The 21695-nt window shown below is 43.6% G+C and overlaps 3 protein-coding genes across 4 annotated transcripts; 2 read left to right on the top strand and 1 right to left on the bottom strand.

Annotated features, from left to right (window-relative positions):
* The first annotated feature begins 6 nt into the window (after nt 1–6).
* On the top strand, nt 7–1778 carry LOC121601781 (dnaJ homolog subfamily C member 7-like). Its single transcript, XM_041930582.1, is given in 4 exon segments — nt 7–36; nt 119–505; nt 508–1167; nt 1247–1778. Coding segments are annotated over 4 exon segments (1185 nt in total). The 5' UTR covers nt 7–29; the 3' UTR covers nt 1378–1778.
* Nucleotides 1779–1896: 118 nt separating this feature from the next.
* Nucleotides 1897–7417, bottom strand: LOC121601778. 2 transcript variants are annotated; one of them, XM_041930580.1, is made up of 10 exons: nt 7159–7417; nt 6033–7083; nt 5814–5958; nt 5540–5741; nt 5075–5440; nt 4801–4997; nt 4574–4739; nt 4398–4498; nt 4303–4310; nt 1897–4223 (listed from the first exon to the last, which is right to left on the bottom strand). In XM_041930580.1, the coding sequence occupies exons 2-10, from the start codon at nt 6056–6058 to the stop codon at nt 4208–4210; spliced, it is 1227 nt and encodes a 408-aa protein (XP_041786514.1). In that variant the 5' UTR covers nt 6059–7083; nt 7159–7417; the 3' UTR covers nt 1897–4207. The 2 variants fall into 2 exon arrangements, with proteins under 2 accessions (XP_041786514.1, XP_041786513.1); XM_041930579.1 differs by having other exon boundaries at nt 5075–5741.
* A 5971-nt stretch (nt 7418–13388) lies between these two features.
* LOC121601779 lies at nt 13389–20871 on the top strand. The gene is made up of 5 exons (XM_041930581.1): nt 13389–13908; nt 19064–19429; nt 19534–19849; nt 20047–20266; nt 20484–20871. Exons 1-5 carry the CDS (start codon nt 13714–13716, stop codon nt 20689–20691), a joined length of 1305 nt encoding a protein of 434 aa, XP_041786515.1. The 5' UTR covers nt 13389–13713; the 3' UTR covers nt 20692–20871.
* Nucleotides 20872–21695: the final 824 nt, after the last annotated feature.

Consider the following 21695-nt stretch of genomic DNA (forward strand, 5'->3'; position numbering starts at 1 on the left):
GGATACGTCCGTATGGCCAAATTTCCCTAATGCTCGGTAAGTAGGGCTGCGATGCCCTTTAATGGGTGAAAATCGTGTGCTGTCTTCAATCGTTGAACCATTTCGCCTTCCCTTCCAGGCGATGTCATCGGTACGGAGCAAGCGATTCGCAAGTTTCTCACGCTGGACCCCTCGAACACGGCACTGCGGGAGGAGATTGCCAGCCTGAAGCAGCTGCGCGATCTGAACGAGAAAGCGACCGCCTGCTACGATAAGAAGGACTATCGCACCTGTCTGTATCATTGCGATAACGCAATCAAGATTGCACCGGGCAGCATACAGAACAAGCTGCTGAAGGCGGAGTGTCTCGCGATGCTGGAACGCTTCGAGGAGGCGTGCAACATTGCGATCTCGATCATGCAGACGCACAGCACGAACGCGGACGCGATCTACGTGCGCGGGCTGACGCTGTACTACAGCGACAACCTGGAGAAGGGGCTGCTACACTTCGAGCGTGCGCTGATGCTCGACCCGACCACAAGAAGGCGAAGGCGATGAGGCAGAAAGCGAAGCAGCTGAAGGAAAAGAAGGAATCGGGCAACGAGCTGTGGAAGTCGGGCAAGTACCGGGACGCGCTGGCAACGTACACGGAGGCGCTCGAGCTCGATCCCCAGAACAAGGACATCAACAGCAAGCTGTACTACAACCGGGCGCTGGTGAACTCGAAGCTCGGCAACCTGCGCGAAGCGATTGCGGACTGTTCCAGTGCGCTGGCGCTGAACGAGAAGTACATGAAGGCGCTGCTGCAGCGTGCCAAGCTGTACTACAACATGGAAAACTACGAGGAAGCGGTGAAGGATTACGAAAAGGCGCTCAAGTCGGACCGTTCGCCGGAGGTGAAGAATTTGCTGCGCGACGCCAAGTTCCAGCTGAAGAAGTCGAAGCGCAAGGACTACTACAAAATACTGGGCGTCACGAAGCAGGCGTCCGAGGATGAGATTAAGAAGGCGTACCGCAAGCGGGCGCTCGTGCACCATCCCGACCGGCACGCGAACGCGACGGACGAGGAGAAGAAGGAGCAGGAGCGCAAGTTTAAGGAGCTGGGCGAAGCGTACACGATACTGTCCGATCCGGTGAAGAAATCGCGCTACGACAGTGGCCAAGATCTGGAGGAGATGAACCACAGCGGTAAACGAAGCAGATATGCGTAAATCAACTAGGGACGGCGAAGCTTAATTTGAACTATTTTTCTTTGCACCTTTTACAGCCGACATTGATCCGCAGCAAATCTATCGACAGTTCTTCTTCCCGTCCGACTACGGGTTCGGCGGCTTCCAGGGCGGTGGCGGTGGCAACAGTTCCAACTTTCGTTCCATTTCGGTTAATTACATACCGTGACGCTGCTGCTGCTGCTTGCTAGCTCTCGTGCGCATGATTTATGTGAAAGAAGGTGAGGTGTGTGAGTGCAGCAGATACTTAGATGTTTAAGCGCATATTGTAATCAACCGTGAAGAAACGACACAAGTACTACTACCCATACTGTCTGTGGTCTGTGCCCCTTCCCCATCTCTCCCCGTCCGTATTCCGTTGTAAGGTATGCGGAACGCACAAGGCAGAGAAGGACAAGGACGCGTGCCGCTGTTTGGCGTAGCGTTTGTGTTTTGCGACACTTTTGCTTGCACAGGGGTGTACTCTTTAGAATGGAGGGCAAAAAAGAGAGAAAGAGAAAGAGAGCGAACGGTGGTGAGTGAGCACACTTCCTTCTTCGTTAAGGTAAAAAAACACATAGCAAAACAAAACAAAAAAAAAAACAAGGTAGTAAAGTATATGACCGTGGGAGATCCGTATCTAACTCAAACTACTGTAATTAGCTCGTACTCGTCCTCTGCGCAAAGTGCGTGGATGACCTTTTTTTTAAATCACTTTTGTTACTCTGTTTGTGAATTCCTTTGCCCCGATCATCACTTTTGTACTACAGTAATGCAACCAACAATAAGTGAATGTAACAGCAGTACCCGTAACACGCTATAAAATCGTTGTAGTTGTTTGCTACCCCTGCATTGCTACGGTTTGTTGCCTCTGAACGAACTTGTAGTGCTGCACTGCTTTCGGTGAATGTAACTATGAACTTAATTTATAAAAACGCAATGAATGAGCGTAAAAAGTGGTGAATTTTCAAATTTTTAAAATTTTGAAATCAAGTATGAACGTTGTTACATTCTACTCGCTTTCTCTTTAACCCGCTACCCGGTACGTAGTTGGGGTTTTTTGAAGGTCCGTTTAGAGAAACTATGTGAATAATTTTCCACTCTGTTGATATTAGAAATACGGCTAGCCATTTACCACACATTTTTACAATACGCCGTCCCCGATAGTGAGGTCTTACGTGACTGCAGCAGAACTTGCTCCTTTTCTCTTTTTTGGATTCGGATCAATTTACTGAAATGCTTTTTAAACAAAAATTGTGTCCCGAAAAGCAACTACTTCGTTCTAACTAAGTTCGTATAAACAGTAACAATACATAAAACAGAAACAATGATGATACAATGTAATCCGATGTTAGGGGAAGCAACAGAACTAACGCATACACAGAATTACAGGTGAAATTAAACGTTAAAAAGAACACAACATCTAAATCGGTGATTTGTCCCCTCGGAGCGGTATTTGAAAGAAACGAAACGACGCCACTCTGGCGTAAGATGTGTGTATGTGTGTAACGTTATGTGGAAGATTGTATTGCACTTTATTCCCTTGTAGTGTTGCTATCTTTCTCACAGTATTAGTTTGCGTTTCCTTTACATTATAACAAAAGAAAGAGAGATAGAGAGAAATCCGTTCTCATGATAGTAAGATAATCATTTTAAAAGTAAACCCCTGTCCTGTAGCTTTATGTTCGTGCATGCGTGAAAAGATGAAAATATGAATTTGTGAAAATGTGGCTCGCTCCTTTTGTCCCTACAGCTCGAATTCTCCTTTGCATTATACCATCCTACCGCACGCACCACACAGCCAACTTGCATTCGATTGCAAGGGCAATATTGCTTGATTTGATAAGGACGCCATATGTAAGTGCACAGCTGTATGTTTGTTCTTGCTGCTGTCGTTATTTATGCTCACTAACAGTGTGCTTTATCATGTTATCATTATTGTTAAACGTTGTTAAATTTGTTTCGTTTATTCAGCAGGAACGGCCGCTTATTCAGATATTGCTCGTTCTTTTTGAAACTTTAAAATAGGCTAAAATGGCAAACAGTGCCCAAGTTAATTTGAGTTTTAGTGGAGCATTGGCTGGGAGATGGGAGATGGGAGCGGGGGATCATGTCCTATGCTGGTCCCCTTTCATCATGATATCACTCTATCTAGACATACACATACACACAATAAAATGGTTCAAAAATGGCATCTCGCAGTCGCCATACACATACGCACGCAGGCCTTATGTAAAGGTACAAAAGTTTACGAACACTTTTAACAAAAGTACGCACTCATCAGCAACTGATAAAACGGCATGAAAAGATTTGATACTGACGTGTACACTGACATAATTTCTAACTGGTATTGCTCACGCTACTACTACTACTACTACTACTGCTACTAATGGCTGCCATAAAAGTGAAGCGCTGTTTCCGTTCGCAGGACGTTAGTACATTGTACGTTTGTTTGTTGCTTCACATAACTATCACTGGGGTTTGTTTTAAATTTCTCTAAGAACACGTTGCTGCTTAAATCCGAGCTGCTACCGTCACTGTCTGTCTACTCAGCTCCTACAGTCAGTAGTGTCGTTCTTTGTTGCCTAAGTATATCACGCACTAGTCCACTAGTGAAGGTTTTTGCTAAATAGAGACTACTACAATCATTGTAATACTGGTAATTGCAAATTGCGCGGTGTAGTTGGTTCGATTCGCTCTAAACACACGATGTGTGTACTCACTCTTTACGTCTATGTTATTACTCTCTATGCTACTACTACTACTATGCTCTGTGTCTCAACAGTCAACCATGCTTATTGGTAGCAATTTTCTAGCTATTCGTTCTAATAACCGTACGATTCTGTGTATTGTGTCATAGAAAACTGTGTCGTAGTGAATGTTGTAGTGAAAACAAACCTCCCCTCAGGGGAATTGGGGAGTGTTTTGATAAAACGTTTAACTAATGCGGCTTCTTTGCTGGCAGTTTGTGGATTCATCTGCTCCCTCACTTGAACCGCTACTTAGTGGGGTATCTTCAGCTATAACCATTCGTAGCTTTATAATTAATCAAAATTTGAGAAAAAGGGGAAGAATTAAAGGCAATTCTTGAAGGTATACTAAGATACTATCTTACCTGGCACGCTAGACGAAGGACATTAGATAATGGGAATATGAAGAAAGATGAGTATAAAAGAACCATCTACAAACAAACAGACCAATGATCCTTACCTTCCGATGGTTGTACTGATTGTAGCGATTATGGGATTTTCTCACAGCCTCAATTACAGCCTCCCTAACCCTACCGGCATCCATATGGTCCTCCCAGGCCACTAGAACACGTCCAAGGCGAACAGAAACATTAGCGACATCATCAAAATCATTTCGTCCCAAATTCAACCACTTACCAGCCATACATTCGGTGAACAGTAGCAACGTCTTCAGTGGTCGTTTGTTGTACTTAGGCGAGATGCCATCGTAATTGTAGTGGATCAGCAGCCGGTCCGCAAACAACCGTTGATATGTGTCACTGAGCGAGGTATCGTGTGTTTTCAGCCGTCGCAGCAGAGTGATCTGGGAAGGTGAAAGGTCAGCGAGGTCGAAGGTCGAGAATAGGAGATTCTGAAGATCTTACATAGCGCTCCCTCGCCGTGTCGCACGTTCGAACTAATCGTTCCAGCTGGTCGAGCTGCTCAATCGTTTCGATCGGGAACTTTACGTCGCCGATCATCTCCACCCGTTCCAGTTCGTCACCTGTCGTCGGGGAAGGGTCCAGCAGCTCGGCAGGTAGTAGTATCACTTCCTCCAAGTCTTCAGCCTCACTTATGGTAGCTGTTTGGAATAGAACAAATTTCTGAGTAAGTACTAACTTCTTGCGGTTTTTTAAAACATAGAATATCTCATCATACTGTCCGTTTCATCCACGAGAAGTACAACGGGTGCGGGAGATAACCGTCCGGTGCTTTCACTATCGTCCGGATCCGGTGGCTTCTTCCAACGCGGGATCTCCTCATCCTCTGGTTCGTCCAACCCGGACGAGGACGAACCTTGATGGTTCCCGTTACATCCCGTTTCATTCTCCTGCTGCTGATGCTGTTGATGTTGTATTGAGGGACTTTCTGTAACTTCTTCCTCTCCGTTTTGCAACGTTAGCGTCACGATCGAACTGTGATCCTGTTCCGGATCACCTTCGGCAGTACATCGTTCCTGCTCGATAACTGTCCGACTGTCGGAGCTGCTCGATCCACTCGCCTCGGCAATGACCACGGCAGGAACTGAGTAGGGCAAAGGGATAGTAATTTCCTCGTTGGGATACACATCACCACCAACACCACCAGTAACATCCGGCTCGTCTGTTGATGCAGTAGACTCACTATCCAGCTTTTCACAAGGTATTCCACCACTGTCCTCTGTCGTGATTGGTTTTCTGGTAAATAGAAGCCGCTGCTTGTGAAGTCGATTGAATCGGTAGATCTCGTTGCTCCGCAAGCATTTCGTGCGAAATAGCAAGAACTCGTCCAGCTTTAGTGCACAGTCCTCGCAGATGGGGGAAGGGTAGTCGTAGTCTTTGGAGAGCTAACAATAAGGAAAGGGATACTCAAACATCACATAAACACATCAAGTTGTTGCCGTCGTCGCAACGCCTACCATGATTGCGGTACATTCGAAGATCTTCTCCACAAGCGTGTCGGTTGTTTCCTTGCTGTTGTCCGACTGGAAGATCGACTGTACGATTTCCTTATCCGACAGGCACAGGCGACATTTGCGCTCCAGATTCGGGATCAGGTGTTTTCTGCAACAAAAAAAAAAGAGATATCATATATGAGTCACTTTGTGGTTTTGGAACAACAATCGAGAAATTCTTACTTGAAGATGCTTCGTAATTTTGCCATCCGGATGCAGGTGACGACACAAAACACAGCACCACTCGGGGATGGAGGAGTCAAGGTAGAACGGGGGAAAACACTGGTACGTAATCGAAAAAAAACTATGTGGCTGATGGTAGGACTCGACAGAATTCAAAGAATCCTGGAGCGAATTCAGATATTTTTGGTTTCTAACAAACACAGCCGAGGAGGGTCTATTTCATTAACAAACTAAAGCGCTAAAAGCGACAAACCAAGCCAGTTTCCCCTAAAGTTTAGTCATCGTTGATTGGTTGGGAGGTTGGTAGAAAATTATGCACACAAAAACACAAAACTCCTCGAGCCTGTGACACCGACACGCAGCGAAGAAAGGTGTTTTTGATGTAAGTGTTCCCTTCTTTTTACCAGTTTCTTTTTTTTTTTATTTCGCATGCTCTCTAACATTTGCCATCTCTTTCTGTTTCTTTTCGTACAACACGCACGTTGGAAGGATACGTTCGGCGAAGGACGTTTGACAGCTGGCAGTAGCGCTTGCTTTGTCACTCGCTCGCAGCAATTCGAACGCACATGTTTACTGGAAACTGGAGAGAAGTTGTGAGCGTAAAATGGGGAGCCGTGCTTTGAGAGAGGAACAGTGCGAGAGAATGCTCTGTTCGCGGTTGGAGGGGGAGATATTCACGCACGAGATTCTACAGTGATATACACTAGATTTTGCACAACTAGACGAAAAAGTGTGGTAAATTTAGTTTCGCAGGAATTTACAATTCCCAACGACCAATTTTCACCCTTCAAAAAGTACACAACGGGCGCAATGGAGCTGCTGCGGTACGCCGTGTTTCCACCTTGGCCGGCACATTCTGGAACCGTCTCATGTTGAACCGTTCCTTGCTCACCTCCACCAGTGGCGCTTTACGGTTCGCGTAGATCGGAAACTTCTTCTTCGGTGGCGGTTTTTCCGCAAAGGTCCGGTTCAGGCGAAACGCTTCCGCCTCCGAGTGCCAAATTCTCGCGTACGACCAGTCGAGCAGACAGTCCATGGTCGGATCACCATGCTGTGTGTGTACGTGTGTTTTTAGAAAGTAAATACACTCCTTTGCTTAAAACCAATTCTTTCCTCAAAAACTTACCTTCTCTAACGATGGCCGGAACGGATGCTTCAGCAAGCTGTCCGGATGGGCGATGAGGTTATCCTTCGGTCGGGCCAGGTACGCCTTGCTCCATTCGTAGCGTATCGGTGCGGGAAAGGACACCGGTTTCGGTGGTTTGCAGCGGGACATTCTGGATGGATTGGTCGATTCGTGCCAGAAGTCCTCTAGGTATGACGGCTGCTTCTGTGGATGCTTCCTCATCGAATGGAGACACCCGACTGAAGAGGTTGCTAAGCAAAAAGCAATGAACAGGTTGCTACGATGCGTGTTGGGAAACGGTGGAGGTCTTTGTACATTCTGTTGGAGTTGAAATTTTCTGATCTTCTGATGAGTCTACGCCATGGACTTAATTCTTCCTCGAAGATGCTTTCAATGCTTAGGTCAATTTCTCAAGAAAATACAGTACATTTGGATATTGTCGTAATTTGGACACGTCTCCTACTCACATCTTCAATAACATGGCAAATTGCTTGCAAAAACTAAATCAAAAGAATCGTAACGTCTGCAGTTCATGCTATCCATAAATCCACAAATATGTCTCTCATTACTTATCTCATATCTCGTATGCATCAACATCAGCCACATCTGTGCATTTGGAAACATTCGACATTTCTCTCTTTCTGATTATGCATCCGTAAGTGCATTCTTAGTCTCTGTGATCGCACTGCTCCCTATAGAGATGATGTACGGCTCCAGGATTGACCTTCAGGCATCAATTACATCACCATCACGTACCACATGGTGACAATAACCCTGACGTGACCACAAACACACCAGATACCAAAGTTACCATCGTTCTCCTACGCCGAATTCACTATACCTTCCTCAGCACGGACCAGATATAGGGCACACCAGATATTCGTTTCTTCGTTATCCTTTCTCTGCCGAGCGCAAGGACGTCGATGACGGTGTGTTTGTGTGCGCTTGTAGCAAAGCGAACGGCGTGATGATTAAAATCTGTTATCTCATCCATTTGCTGGGACCATTCCGATGTCTTCCCATTCGCCGGCAATGGCTGGTCAGTAGCGCACGGTACATATATAAGGACGAGCAACGACGACGGGGCGTTTGTCGCCGCCGGTAATAGACCGAACTAATTTGATTCAACCCGGAGCAGCAGGAGCAGGCGGCATCAAGCCAAAAAGCCAAACCACTCGTACGGTGGGTGTGAAGCCTTTTTTTTCCCTGCGGCAGTTTATTACGTCCGGAAGGGGAGGACAGAAAGTGAGAGAGATAGAGTGCAGAAATTAAATAACACCTTGCTCTCCTCTGCTAATTCATATGAGGAGTGAGAGACAGAGAGATCGCGAGGGCAGCAATGGGCACTTGGAGGAACAACAACAGTCAGTCAGTCCGTCAGTCAACAAACTAATCGAATAATTGTTTTCCTGAGCCTGTTCCGTAGGTTGGCGTTTCCGAGGAACTCCCTCTCCATACTCTCGAATTGCATCTCGACCACGTCCGGCTGTGTGTGTGTGTGTGTAATTAAAACTTTCCCTCCATCGTGGTGGTGGTCATTTAAGGGCATTGGTCTAAAATTAGAGAAACAGATTGCTTTTGGCGCTCCTTCCCAAGCGTCGTTCGCTGTGCCGCTGCGTTCTAGCTGTAACTAAGACGGTGGCCGTTAATTAAAATTTCATGTTACGATAGCACCAAACCTAACTTTCCAACAGCCGCTCACCTAACCTTTTGCAGCCGCGGGTAGTCTTACTCGGTACTGATTTCTAGGCGGCGGCCAACGGTGTGCCTATCAGCTTCCGGTTCTGTGCGCGTCTGCTGATGATGGAGGGGAAGAATTGTTTGTCGCCAAACTCCTTGTACCCTTAACCTGCCCCCCTTCTGCTAGAGCACAATTTTTGGCGCAGTTTTTGCGGTACCTTTAGAGCTTAGACGGTGAACTGTTTTGATGTTATAAAAGCGATCTGCTCTGGAGGGCACGAACCAGAAGGCACGAACGACGACTCGTCACAGTGCCAAAAAAAGGTCAACAATTTGACAATGACAAAGTGAAGATTTTCTTGTGACCAGGGCAGAAAGGTAGAAAGGAAGGAAGGGAATCACCAACCTGCGGCCGCGACCGCGAGCGTTGTGGTTTTCCACTTGAGCGGATTAGTGTCAGTTTTGTGCGGGCACGGAAAATTTCGCTAACGTCGTTAGAGAGGGTATTAAAAATTATCATTAGAACTTGAATGTTTGTTAAGCATTTGTGGCTCAATTTAATATTGTTGTTTGGTTTGGGCTGTTGCAAGGGGGAGGGGTGGTAAAGCTATCAAGTTTCTGGTTTCTGGTGCTATGTACAATTTTGTTGACGTTAATTGTGCAATTAAGGACGAATTGTACTGCTGAATGCATGAGATTTGTGCAAACTATTTGGAAAATTTGACATATAAATACTCATTTCAATCGCTTAAGAAAATGTAATTTTAGTAATAAGTTGTTTTAAAAAAAATTATGAAAAATGCTCAATTATTTGCAACTATCAAGAAATAATAATATGTATCGTTATTGAAGTTAAGCTCAATTGTAGCTATATAAAATATAAGATGTGTATTGCATGTATAAATGACAAAGAGATCTAGAAAAAAGAACAGAAACATCAAGAATTTTTGATTAAAAATTTAATAAACAGAAAAGATGTAAATAAAAATAAGAAAAATAAAAATAGAAATCATAGAAAAGATGTAGAGAAAACTTAATAAAAAATAGTTAAATACTTGTTAAATGTTAAATAAAAATACTTAACAACAAGAAATGAAAAATGGAAGGGTATGAGTGAAAAGTAGGAGAAAGAATCAACTATTCTAAACGATAAACAAAACATATGTTGATGCGCTAAATTAGAAACAGATAAAAATAACGAAAACTGAAGATAAATAATACATTTTCAAAAAGTATAAATGCTTAACATATTTAAAAAAGACACAATAAGTAAATAACAGAACAACTACATGAACAAAAAATACTCAAAATATATAATAAATGCCCTTGTACCATCACAGGCCGTCTAAAACTATGCACTCACTATTTAAATTGAGTATGATCGGTCTATCAGAATTTCAGAATATACTTTCTTCTTCTCGCAATCCCTAACCAACTTACAGCTCTAACCATTACTAAGACGCCCGATTATATTCCGGAAGTGTCAGATTCTCGGGCCATTTGGTGGCCCAAAACCGTCCCAAACGCAAACCGTAAAACACAAACAGAAAGTCATTTCGTTTGCGTACGCGCGCTCGCCCAGTGTCGAGAATAGATGTCGAGAAGGATGGGACATTATATCCCATAAATAAAGAAATCATCATCATGATGGTCGGGGGAATGGTGATTTCGTGCTGCCGCTAGCCAGCCCTTTCTAGATGGAGCGTGATGGGACGAAATTGGCAAATTGGCAAATGTGTGCAGTCACTGGGCGGGGGGAATGGGCCGGGAGGGCTTTGAGTGTTTACTCTTTTTTTGTCTCTTTATTAAGTACTGTTACTGCATAATTTAGTGGATCAATCGGGTTGACAAGTGCTGCAAATGATGGAGGGGACATTTGCCGACGAATGGACACGATAGCACGAGGGTGGTCAATTGAAGTAAATCAAAGCGTTAAAGAACGGTGCAAAGGGAGGATTTTATTGCAGGATTGGGATGTATTTGGCACAACCTTTTGTTGCAATTTTAAAATTCTGTACTCCAAAAACTGAAGCCAATTAAAGAATCTTTTAAATTAAATTTTAAATAATTTTAGTGCTCATAAAACTCGTAAATCCCAACCAAACGGAAGAGGACCAATCAATGCACCAGTCAAGTGGTTTTCACCCCCAGCGTCAATTGGCCAGAACTCTAGCAGGGAGACGCAAAGCGATAGTACGGAGCAGCAACAAGGCGGTTAGGTCTGGTTTCGATTCGAAAATTACCTTTCTGCCCTTCCTGTACACACTACACACTGTGTTTGAAAAAGGCCAAGGTCACTTGGCGGCAATGTCCATGGCAGTGACATGTCAGCAGAGCCGTGCCTCTTATGTGCGAATGTGTGTCTGTGTGTGTCCCCTCGTTGCATGCAGGGAAGGGTTATTGCAATTGCATGCCGCATGAATTGCATACCGACATATGTGTGCGTTTTGTTTGAATGGGAAGAACCGCACGGGAAGGGACCAAATCATCATAAACCGACCACCACCGTTTAACTATTGCATCAACGAGCGAAGGGTTCTGGGTGTGTGATGAAGTGCTTTACTTTTAGGACGGTGCATATTGACTTCTCTCCCGTTTTTTTTCGTACTCCTGAACTGTGTTTGATTGGGACAGGTTGGCCTGATTTATTTGTTCATGACATGATTCCATTTTGAGGTAAACTAGAGAAGCACACAAACAGAACGCTTTAAAGTATTTTATCAAACTCTTCCCCAGCGAAGGATTAAGATAATAGATAATCATTGGTTTATCGGGTAGGTTAAGGTTGTTGTCGCTCTTTGTTATCGCCACTCGCTGTTTTAAAAACGCAGTCGTTTCGATTAGCCAAAAACGCTTTGATACGCCACGATAACGCTGCGTACGAAATAACAACAGACGCCCCCGGCTGGGGATCGCTGTACGGTAGGTTGCTTGTTGATAAGTTCAAGAAGTGAAAGAAGGAAAAAAGTGTCTTTAATGTACAGAAGAGGGTATTGTAAATGTTTGTAAATGCGTTGAAGATACTGTGACAGATGTTTGATGGACTCCTACAGCGTATCTTACACGTTGAAGTGAACCATTCTGTTGAATTTAACGGAATTCAAGAGTGTAATAATAGAGGAATTATTCTATGCAGGTTTTAACTCTGCCGGGCTTAAAAATATATCAATTTATATTTTTAACCTATTATCAAAATAAGTTTTACAGGGTTTTCCAAGCTACTGTTGAATGTAAATATTATTTTCCACCGCGTGCAAGAAGCTACTCCACGTCTCTATGATATTTGATTTTCATCATAACAATTTTCAATTTCATCAGCATGATTTTCAACACTTATACGGCCAACGGGTGATGAGATCCAGCTTCAAATCCCGGTGACAAAACAGACCGTCGAAGTGTTGAAAATTATACTGCTACTTTCGAATGTGCATATAATTGTTCACCACATCCAAGATGTTTTTCAACAGCTGTCAAATGGCTTCAAGATAAAATTTCAGGTCTTGACACATAACAAATTCAATTCAATTTTAATTTTTTACACATGATGTTCAACTTATTATAATGAACTATCAAACTCGATCCAGCTTGTGTGAGAGATGTGTTGAAAATCATGCTGATGAAATTAAAAATTATTGTGATGGAAATGAAATATCAGAATGATTTGGAGTGTCTTCTTGCACGTGGTGAAAAACAATGTATACATTCAAAATCGACTAGTAAAACCCTGTAATTCTTTATTCAAACTCACGGTGAATTATCAAAATAACATTTTTTGCATGAAAAAAGAAAGCTGGATAATAATTTCATATTGTAATAAACGATGGAAATTAATTTACGAAGCAATTAATATTGAAACAGCAGGAGTCGAAACAGACCTTTTCATCGATTATTATCTATCCCATAAATTTTTGTCTTTTTTCTGTACCTTTTATTATGAATTTAAAGTAAATCACTTAGCTCAAACGTTTCAATTATTAAATTTAAAAATGAATATTAAGTTTAAAAAGTAAATCGCAACAAAAAAATATTTTAGGGTGTACTAGAACGTGCACACAGCGTAAGAGGCCCTAAACTACGTAGGAATAGGTTCAAAGTAATACTCATAGGTCTTTTTTTTAGTAATTCATAATGAAACGAATAAGTATTACAATGGATTGATTTTGATGATAAATAAGCTCTCTACGAGCATCATTTGACCAATTTTATAATGTTAACAGACATAGAGTACCATAACATTATGTATCTCTTCAATAAATCTCAATAATTTAATGTGAAGCTATTAATAAATTCCTTCTTCCTAACTCATATCTCAATCGCGCATCAGCCATTCATTCAAAACTGGAACCGTTTTGGCGCGCTCGGCGTTGCAATCTTGACCAATTGTCGTCTGTTCGGCCAAACGTCTCTTCTCCATTCCGTTTCCTCTCGCTGGCGAACTGAGCGCTCCCTAAACACCGCTCCACGGTTCCAGTGTTCGGCTTCGGGAGTCGCATTCGGGGTCGCCATATCCAACCGGCACCGCTGTTCGTGTTCGTATCTGCGACCGTGCGCTAAGCAGTGCAGTGCGATCGTCCACGAAAGCAGCGCCAGTTGTTGCGTGCGGCTCGGTGCGTTCGGTCCTGATAGCAATCGGTTTCCGGGCAGGCTTGGTGCTTGGTTCGGTCTGCACCCCGGTTACAGTACAGTGTTAATAGGTTACGTGCTGTGGGAAAAGTGCCAGAACACGCTTAACACGTCGCTGCGCGCAAACAGGGAACACAGGCACGCTCGCGCGCTCGTGCTTCCCGCACGGCGTCGTCTGTCAGTCACGCGTACGCCATTAGTTTGGTGGTGCGGTTGCTGTTTTTGGTGCTGATTTGGTGCGCATCCAGCAGCATGCCTACCGTTCCACCGCCCCCGATACGCGACCTGGAGGGACTGCTGGCGCCCGTCCTGCCCGCCGGCACCCGCGTGCTCGGCTACGAGTCGGAGTATCTAACTGCGCCCGGCGACAACTACGGCAGCACCATGCTGGCCGTTACGGTTCGTACCGCCCAGGACGCTTCAGTGCAGGAGCGCCGCGAGCAGAAGGTAAACGGCCCCCAACGGTACCAACATCGAGTGGGTCGGGGTTTTTGTCAAGCCAATCACTTACAGGGGGGGAGGGGTTGTAAATTAATCAACCGGAAATGGGAGAAGGCAAAGGTGTCTGCTCAAGAAAGTACACAAACACAAAAAGAAAGGCCAAGAAAACGCTGAGCAGAATGTGTCGCATATTAATCATAACATAGCCCTCGGTAGCACCCGCCTTCAGCACGCAAACCACACTCACCACGTGGTGAGTTTGGAGATGGAGGCGCCCAGTCGGCTTCAGATGAATGGTCTTACTTTTGCCCCGCTGTTTTTCCGCTACCAAGAAAATGGCAAAGCAATTAGCAGCACGAAGGTCGGGAAGCTCATCACAAAGAAGACACACACACACACACACAGTCGCGTAACCTTTTCCTCTGTGTTCCCCTTTTTGCTTTGTCTTCCGGCAGTTCGCAAAGAGGATGGTGTCACAGCATGGTGTGAAGCTGAGTCGCCTCGAACGACTCTGAAGACGGGCTCGAGTGTAAATGGTTAATCAAATTAAATCCCATCTTACGGGAAAGTGTTGACATGCCATTCCTTACTCCCGACGCTGACCCGTATGAAGTGTGTGTGGCTGCGTTACAGTACGCTGAGCGTATCCCAGCATCGTAGCCATCTTGCACGCCCCGTTTCAACGAGCGGTGCCAGCTAGATCGTGTGGCCTCATAAATTGTAAATTAAATCCTCTCCTGACGCTACGGAACTGTGGCTGTTAAACCACCCCATCCCACGTGCGGTGGGCAAGTCGGGAGGTGTATCAGTTCTGTGGCGAAGATAAATGATGCCTTCTCCTGTTGCTGACTGTATTGATTGTGCTGCTTGTATAGGGATGTGGAAGTATGTGATGTCGCAAAAGTGGCAACAAGCGCACATACATCCCCTCACGACAAAGGCCACAGTGGAACAGGCCATCAAAAGTGATGTTCTTTTTGTTGTTGTTCGTGTCTTAGCATTGGTCAAAAGCAGCGAGGGAAAAGCTCCTCGTGCTCGAGTGCTCTCGTCGTTCAATATCGCCCTGCTCCAAATTCAATACCATTCTGGTTCTGGATTTAACCAGCGTTTAATGTTGCTACACATAAAAAAAAACATCATTCCCCGTTCGACACACATGTGCAATCGATTTCTCGGCGAGCATCGATAGCACCATCATCCACGGGCATGATTCGGGCGTGTTATCTGTTGCCGCTTCACTGGAAGGTGTAAATGTGAGATATGTTTGATTGGTTTTTTTTCATTTCGAAAGGATGCTCGTCGAGGTGATGGGTTTCGTCTGAAAAGGATTTCCTTTTGAAAAAGAGGTGTATAAGTGTACGCTTTGAAGCAGGAACGGGCATCTCGGTGTGTTTTTTCTGCCATTTTTCAATCTTCTTCCGTTGCTGGAACTGCTCTACAGCTACAGCTGGATATTATTAGCTACAGGTGGTGAAGGAAGGCAAAAAAGAACTCAAATTCATAAGAGGGTTGGTGGGACGATATTTGTTTTGTTTGTAGAAAGTAAGTGCCGAGTGATCTTTCCCATTTTGATTCCCTCTAAGTGATGCTCGGATGGATTTTTCGCGTTCGATGCGAAGCGGTCTTCGTACAGGGATGATTAATTATGATCAATTGATGGAATACTTGGCACACACACACACAAAAAGTGATGGAAATAAGACGAAATGATGCTGTTTTTTCTGTACACAAACACACAAAAAAAACGCACAAGAAGCGCGATTGCAAGGTAAAGTTATTTAAAGACACCTGATTCTGCTCCGGTTTCAAGATGATGATTGGAGAAGAAAAAAGAAAGGCACGAACAAATGTTCTCAACCCATTCCTTATGGGTAAAGCACGTTTCCTGCCCAGGAGCGATTGCGTCATGCACATTGTTTCAAACAAATCTACGGTGGTAGATGAAGAAGAACAGAAGGGTGTATGCGAATCCTTCCACAACAAAGCCAGCCAGCGGCAACAGGTGAATGCCGTGGCGTGGAACATGATTTATCGGCCCCATTTTCTTATCCAACACCAACACACTTATCCGCCTTATCGAGATGTACGTATGTGTGTGTGTGTGTGCATCTTTAACCTTGAACAAGGCACGGCAAGAGAGGAGGAAAAATTGCACAAAATAAGGGGAAAAGAATAGCTGTTTTGATTTATTTTGTTTTCGTGTTGTTTTTTTATCTTCTTCGTATCGTTCTCCATTCATTTTTGTTGTTCGAAAAGGCAGAAAGCACGTTTCTTGCGTGTGTGTGAGTGTGATTGTGTGTCGTCTGCTAATGACGTGGTGAAATGGTTTGATTCGGGCGCCAGAGCGAAAGTTTCCATCAACCACGTGCTAATGGGACGGAAAAACATTTCGCCTGAATGGCATCCAAGCCAATGGTTTTTGGGCTGTGTTCCACTGTGCTGGTGATTGGTGTTGTATCGAGCTGTGATAAGATTGTTAGCAGCAATGCAATATAGTTTAACGCGATGTGAGCCTCAAATGCTTTTGAGTGCCTTTTTTGTGAAGGATTTTGAATGAAAGAGATCATTAACAATGGATGATGCTTTTGGAAACTTGTTTCAAAAGTTGTGCATAATTTAATGCTTTTCTTCCTGGAATTATTAGCAAAACCACTTATGCATTGAATAGGTTGCTTAATTATGGTATGTGTGGTGTGTGCTTTTTTGTGTTATTATAATATCCGTCATGGTCTCTCTCTTTCTCTCTCTCTCTCTCTCTCTCTCTCTCTCTCTTTCTCTCTGATTATTTAATGATTCACTGGAAAGGACCTCTTTGCGAGACTCGAGACTACGGATTCTGGGAATTTTCCTATTTAACCGAAGACATTTCCAACGCTTTTTTAATGGAATCGGTAGTGGATACGTTCCTCTTTTGAGCTTTATCCTACGTTCAGACGAATAGAAAAACGCTCCTACTCCTTTGCACAAAAAAAGAGCAAAAATAACCTCCGCATTACTTCCAGGGTGATTGTTTTGGTTGTTCAGCAAGAATAAAAAAAGAAAAAGAGCCAACCATCTTTTCCATCCAGCAATGGTTTTTCATAACTGCTGGAAGATCTGGCTACCATTTCTGTGCCCTAGCGCCGTGCTGTATTTCATTAAATTTTGGGGCCTACGGTCAAACCTTTCCTTTCTTGCTCTATTCAAACGAATCGGGCAGCGGTACAGCCAGGTTAAAGATCTGTGAACCTGAATGCGTGAGCAATAACGAAAAAAGCAAAAAATGGATCATTCAAGCAAGAAGCTGAAATGGACCTGCTACCCCTAAAAAAAAAGCGACCGGAAACAGTCCTTCTTTTTTTTTGGGCGGCTGGTGGATGGAGGAAGAAGAAAACGTCAACTTCACTTACACTTCTGAGCCGAGTGTCGAAGTGATTTATTGAAAGCCGTTTACTTTCCTTTTTCTTCTTCCCTTTTGCGTCCATCAATTGCACCGTTACAACCGTCCTACACGTAAATGCGATGCTTGAGTTGATGCAAATTGTGTTTCCTTTCCATCTTGTTGTGCGTTTGGCCTCTTCTTCTTCTTCTTCTTCTTCTTCTTCTTCTTATTCTTCTTCTTCTTCTTGTTTGGCCACTTTTTTCCCCAAAACAAGATACTTCACTTTAAAGCTTTCGGTAGGTGTTTGTGTTGAAAGATGTGTTTTCGCCGCTTTTGCGGAATGAAGTGCCAGTTGTTCGATGCCATGAATGGTAGAATTTGAATGAAAAATGGTTCACTGGGGCTGGGGCTGCTTAAAGTGGCCCGATGCTTCGTCATTTTTGTGATGAGATGATTTGCTTAATGTGATTATTTGTATACTTGGAGGTATTGAGAAAAGTTGTTTACTTCGGAACAGTTGTACTGAATGGTTGCTTCTTTTAAAGTTGCTAAGGTTAAAAAATAAAGATCATTGTTTTCAAATTACATACATAACATTATACAGTTGTGTTATGAGAAAACAGTCTATTAACTACTTTTAATAGTTTAAAAAGAAACTGAAAAATAGAAATAACTGCTTGAAACGATTTGATACCATATTTTGGTCACCCGAACAACTAAAAGAGACTAAATAACGACTTTCTTAAACGGCAATCATTTTTCATCAAATCTTGTTTGTAAATGTTTAAAAAATGTTTATACTATTCGTCTAAGCCAAAGAAACAATTATTATTTAGTATTTGTGTAACATATTTTCATATAAAAAATTAAAGGTTTCTGGAAAACAAAGCTTAGAACTTACTGAAGCTGAAATGCTAAATCTTGTGGCGGTTTTGGCGTCGGGCGACCAGTAAACATGCTGAATGTGAAGCTCTACTTTAAAGTCGGGTGACCAAATGTCCTCAGGCGGCCGAGCATTGTGCTGACTGTGCTGTCGAACTCTTCTGGAGTTCAGCATTGGTCACTGGCCCAAACAATATCAAAAAAAAAGAAAAGTTGAGTATACGCTGAAACCGACTTGAGATGTAAAATAAAAGTAGAGAAATTACCTAATAAAATGAATTACCATTCTTTCTAGTATCTTTTATTTAATTTAATAATTTAATTGAGTAAATTTATGAAAGTTTTAGTGATTTGAATCGAATACATGGACCATGGTTTCGTTGTCTGCCTCATCATCAGCACAACAGCTGTTGCTGCTGATCTAACGCTGTTAGCTCCTCACGTAATTATTAATTGATCAACAAATTAATAAAATATGAAATTTTAATTCTCCCAGTGTCTGAAAACTACCATTTTATTTCTTAAAAAAAAGCAAAAAAACAGGAATGCAGGTTTAAGAATTTCCACTAATTTAGTGAATATTTGAGTAATGCTGTTTAACGATAAAACACTGGGCGACTGGGCCATTCGTGGTTTAAATGCAAATTAGTTTTACTGTGAATAATTTTAATTATCTGGCTATTTTTGTTTTATTTTTTTTAACTCTGTTTTCCTGATTGAAATAAACTCAGCTATTAATTTTCATAATATTAAAGGAATAGAACCTGCACTTTAAAAGGCAATCTGCACTGAACCACACAGGACGCTTGTCTGTTGTTTCAACAAATTGTAATAAATCCTCTAGAAATTGTTCATAGATTAAAATTTCTATATTTAACATACATTCACCATGGTATTCATTTGCCTACTCCCAATCAGGACAACTCGAGCAACGACGATCAACCGCCGGTAGAGCTGCTGCACCTCGTGGCCAAGATGCGCCCGAGCAGTGAGGAGTTTCTCGAAATCTTTCAAATCGACATCACATTCGTAAAGGAAGCCGCCGTCTATCTGAAGATAGTGCCCAGCCTGCTGGCGCTGCAGCGCGAGCAAGGCTTCGACGGCGATGGGGAACTGATCGATGTGTTCTGCCGCTGCTTTAATGCGCGCGTTTCGCTAGACCCTGCGGTGGAAAAGGTGGATCAGGACGGTGTGATGCTGTTCGAAAACCTAAAGCTGGCCGGCTACGTTACGGCGGACCGTCGCAAAGGCTTTAACCGCGAGCTGGCCCGATATGTACTGAAGGTAAGGATGGGTCGAAAGCAGAGAAGGATTTGAGTGGATACGCTTTTGTTTGCAACCCGTTTCGTTCGTTTGCTTCCTATTGCCTCCTCTTTTTTTTTCTTCAGAAATTGGCCCTGTTTCATGCGATCCCGATTGCGTTGCGCTACCTGAAGCCGGACGTGTTTGAGGCAGGCATTCATAAGTATCTCGTCAAGATTGATATCGATGCGGGGTTGAGCCAGGCGACGCTCCGGCAGATGATGGATGTGTTTCGGCAGGATATCCTCCGGACCGGAGTGGAGGCGGGGCTGGCCGGGCGGGCTTACGCCAAGATAAACGAGTGCCATCGACGCCAGGCGCAGCTGATCTCGGACCAGCTGACCTGCTACTGTACCATGCTGCACAACGACCTGTGGGTGAACAATATGATGATCAAATATGGTAATTTTTCTTCCTTTTCCCAGTTTGTCACCATTGGATGTCATAAAGAAAACTAACAAAGCGGACACGTCCCTTTTTGTATTCTATTTTTACTATTGCCTCGGCTTCATTTGTTTTGGGTGGATTGGGATCCATTTCACGCCGACACGCCGATGCGCTTATCGGACGAACACACTCACACACACACACACACACAGACCCGACCGAGCAGGTCCCGTGCAGCCTCAAGTTCGTCGACTTCCAGCTGATACAGATGGACTCGCTCGTGCGGGACGTTATTTTCTTCATCATCACCAGCGTCAACGATCCGGAGCTGGAGGCGCAGCTGGACGGCTACTTCGAGTATTACTTCCAGCAGCTGGCCGCCAACCTGGCCCGGCTGCAGTTTCCCGCCCAGGACGAGCTGACGCTTGAAAGGTGGGTTGGTTTTCCTGTTTGGCGCGACAGGGCATTAGGTTTCGCTTATGTTTGCACACAGTAACAGTGTGTACCCGCTGGTGGGACGAAAAACCCAAAAGCAATTAATTATTAGCACGCACGCGGCCGTTAACAAATGTGCTGGAAGGTGGAGGTGGAGGGTTTTGCTTGGTTGTTTCTCACCCGTCTCTATTATCCCATTTCCTTGCTTTGGTAGTTTCCGGGAGGAGATCGACCGGGTAGCACCGTTCGAGCTGTATCACATCGTATCGATGCTGCGCGTGGTGCTGGCGCGCAAGGAATCGATCCCGGACCAGAGCGAACAGGACGCGGCACTATTCTTCAACGACAACCTGGTAGAGGAGGACTACTATCGGCGGCTCGAGGTCACGCTGCGGATCTACGATCAGCGGGGCTGGATATAGGGCCCGGGGGTCGGTGGGTTTGAGTTTTGGGCAAGTGAACATTTAAAGAATGCGTTCAATTAAACGTAAAACATGGCGGTTTCGAGGTGAACGTTTGTTTAGGTGTAAATATGGTAGGAAAAATATAAAAATAAATAAACAGAAATCAATAACTTATATCACGTAAATAAATGAAGAAAAATAAACCAATGTTGATTGTAATGGAAGAAAATTTTGTTTTTATCTGTCTTGGGAAAAGTAGCATGCGCACTTCCTTCACAGGCTAAATATTTAATGGACGGTTTTTTGCTCTTTTCCAACAATCTTCGTATCACAATCTGAAGCGTTCCATGAATACAATCCATTTGACCGAATGTGATAAATATCATATAAAACTCATTATTGCTGCTTCCCAGGAAATGAAAGTTGTTGAGACACGTTTTGCCAAATGGAATTACCGTGGAATTAATCAGAAGTGAGGTCAGCAGTCGTTGAGTTGTCGATTGCTGTTGCTTCACTACATCATATGCGTTAGCAAATCATTAGCTGTATAAGGAAACCATCAATTTTAAGAATTAAAATATACAAGAGCACAATAGCCTCTTATTGGAATACATTACAGGGTTTTGCCTAGTCGCTTTCCAATGTCTACAGAATTTTTCGTTGCTTGCAAAATGTTTTTCAACAGCTGTCAAATGTTATAATTACATCACAATATTGTTTGATATCATTTTCAACACGTCTCAAGCAGGATTGAGTTTGACAGTTCTTTGTGGTGTGTTGAAAAAAAAATGTGTAAGAAATGAGACGTTATTGTCAAGCCACTACAATACACGGTTTTTCGAGGAGACGGTCCATTCTAGGTTTGAATTCATGACGGGCGTTTATATCGAGTCGTATGAATTTACAACTGTACCACGTGACCATCCCTTCGGTTTTCAAATGTAAACATTGTTGTTCACCGCGTGCAAGATGTAAATCCACATCAATTAGACATTTCATTTCCATCAATACAATTTTTAGTT

Source organism: Anopheles merus, unplaced genomic scaffold (assembly GCF_017562075.2).
Source record: "Anopheles merus strain MAF unplaced genomic scaffold, AmerM5.1 LNR4000179, whole genome shotgun sequence".
Taxonomy (NCBI): Eukaryota; Metazoa; Arthropoda; class Insecta; order Diptera; family Culicidae; genus Anopheles; species Anopheles merus.

What these genes read in the sequence shown, in the direction of transcription:
- LOC121601778 (XM_041930579.1), bottom strand. Translation starts at nt 6,058, where the DNA reads ATGGCAAAATTACGAAGCATCTTCAA. An exon ending in TCGAATGTACCGCAATCATG is followed by an intron (nt 5,742 to 5,813) that starts GTAGGCGTTGCG and finishes CCTTATTGTTAG; the next exon opens with CTCTCCAAAGACTACGACTA. An exon ending in TCTCGTGGATGAAACGGACA is followed by an intron (nt 4,998 to 5,074) that starts GTATGATGAGAT and finishes TATTCCAAACAG; the next exon opens with CTACCATAAGTGAGGCTGAA.
- LOC121601779 (XM_041930581.1), top strand. Translation starts at nt 13,714, where the DNA reads ATGCCTACCGTTCCACCGCCCCCGATACGCGACCTGGAGGGACTGCTG. An exon ending in TGGCCCGATATGTACTGAAG is followed by an intron (nt 19,430 to 19,533) that starts GTAAGGATGGGT and finishes TTTTTTCTTCAG; the next exon opens with AAATTGGCCCTGTTTCATGC. An exon ending in CAATATGATGATCAAATATG is followed by an intron (nt 19,850 to 20,046) that starts GTAATTTTTCTT and finishes ACACACACACAG; the next exon opens with ACCCGACCGAGCAGGTCCCG.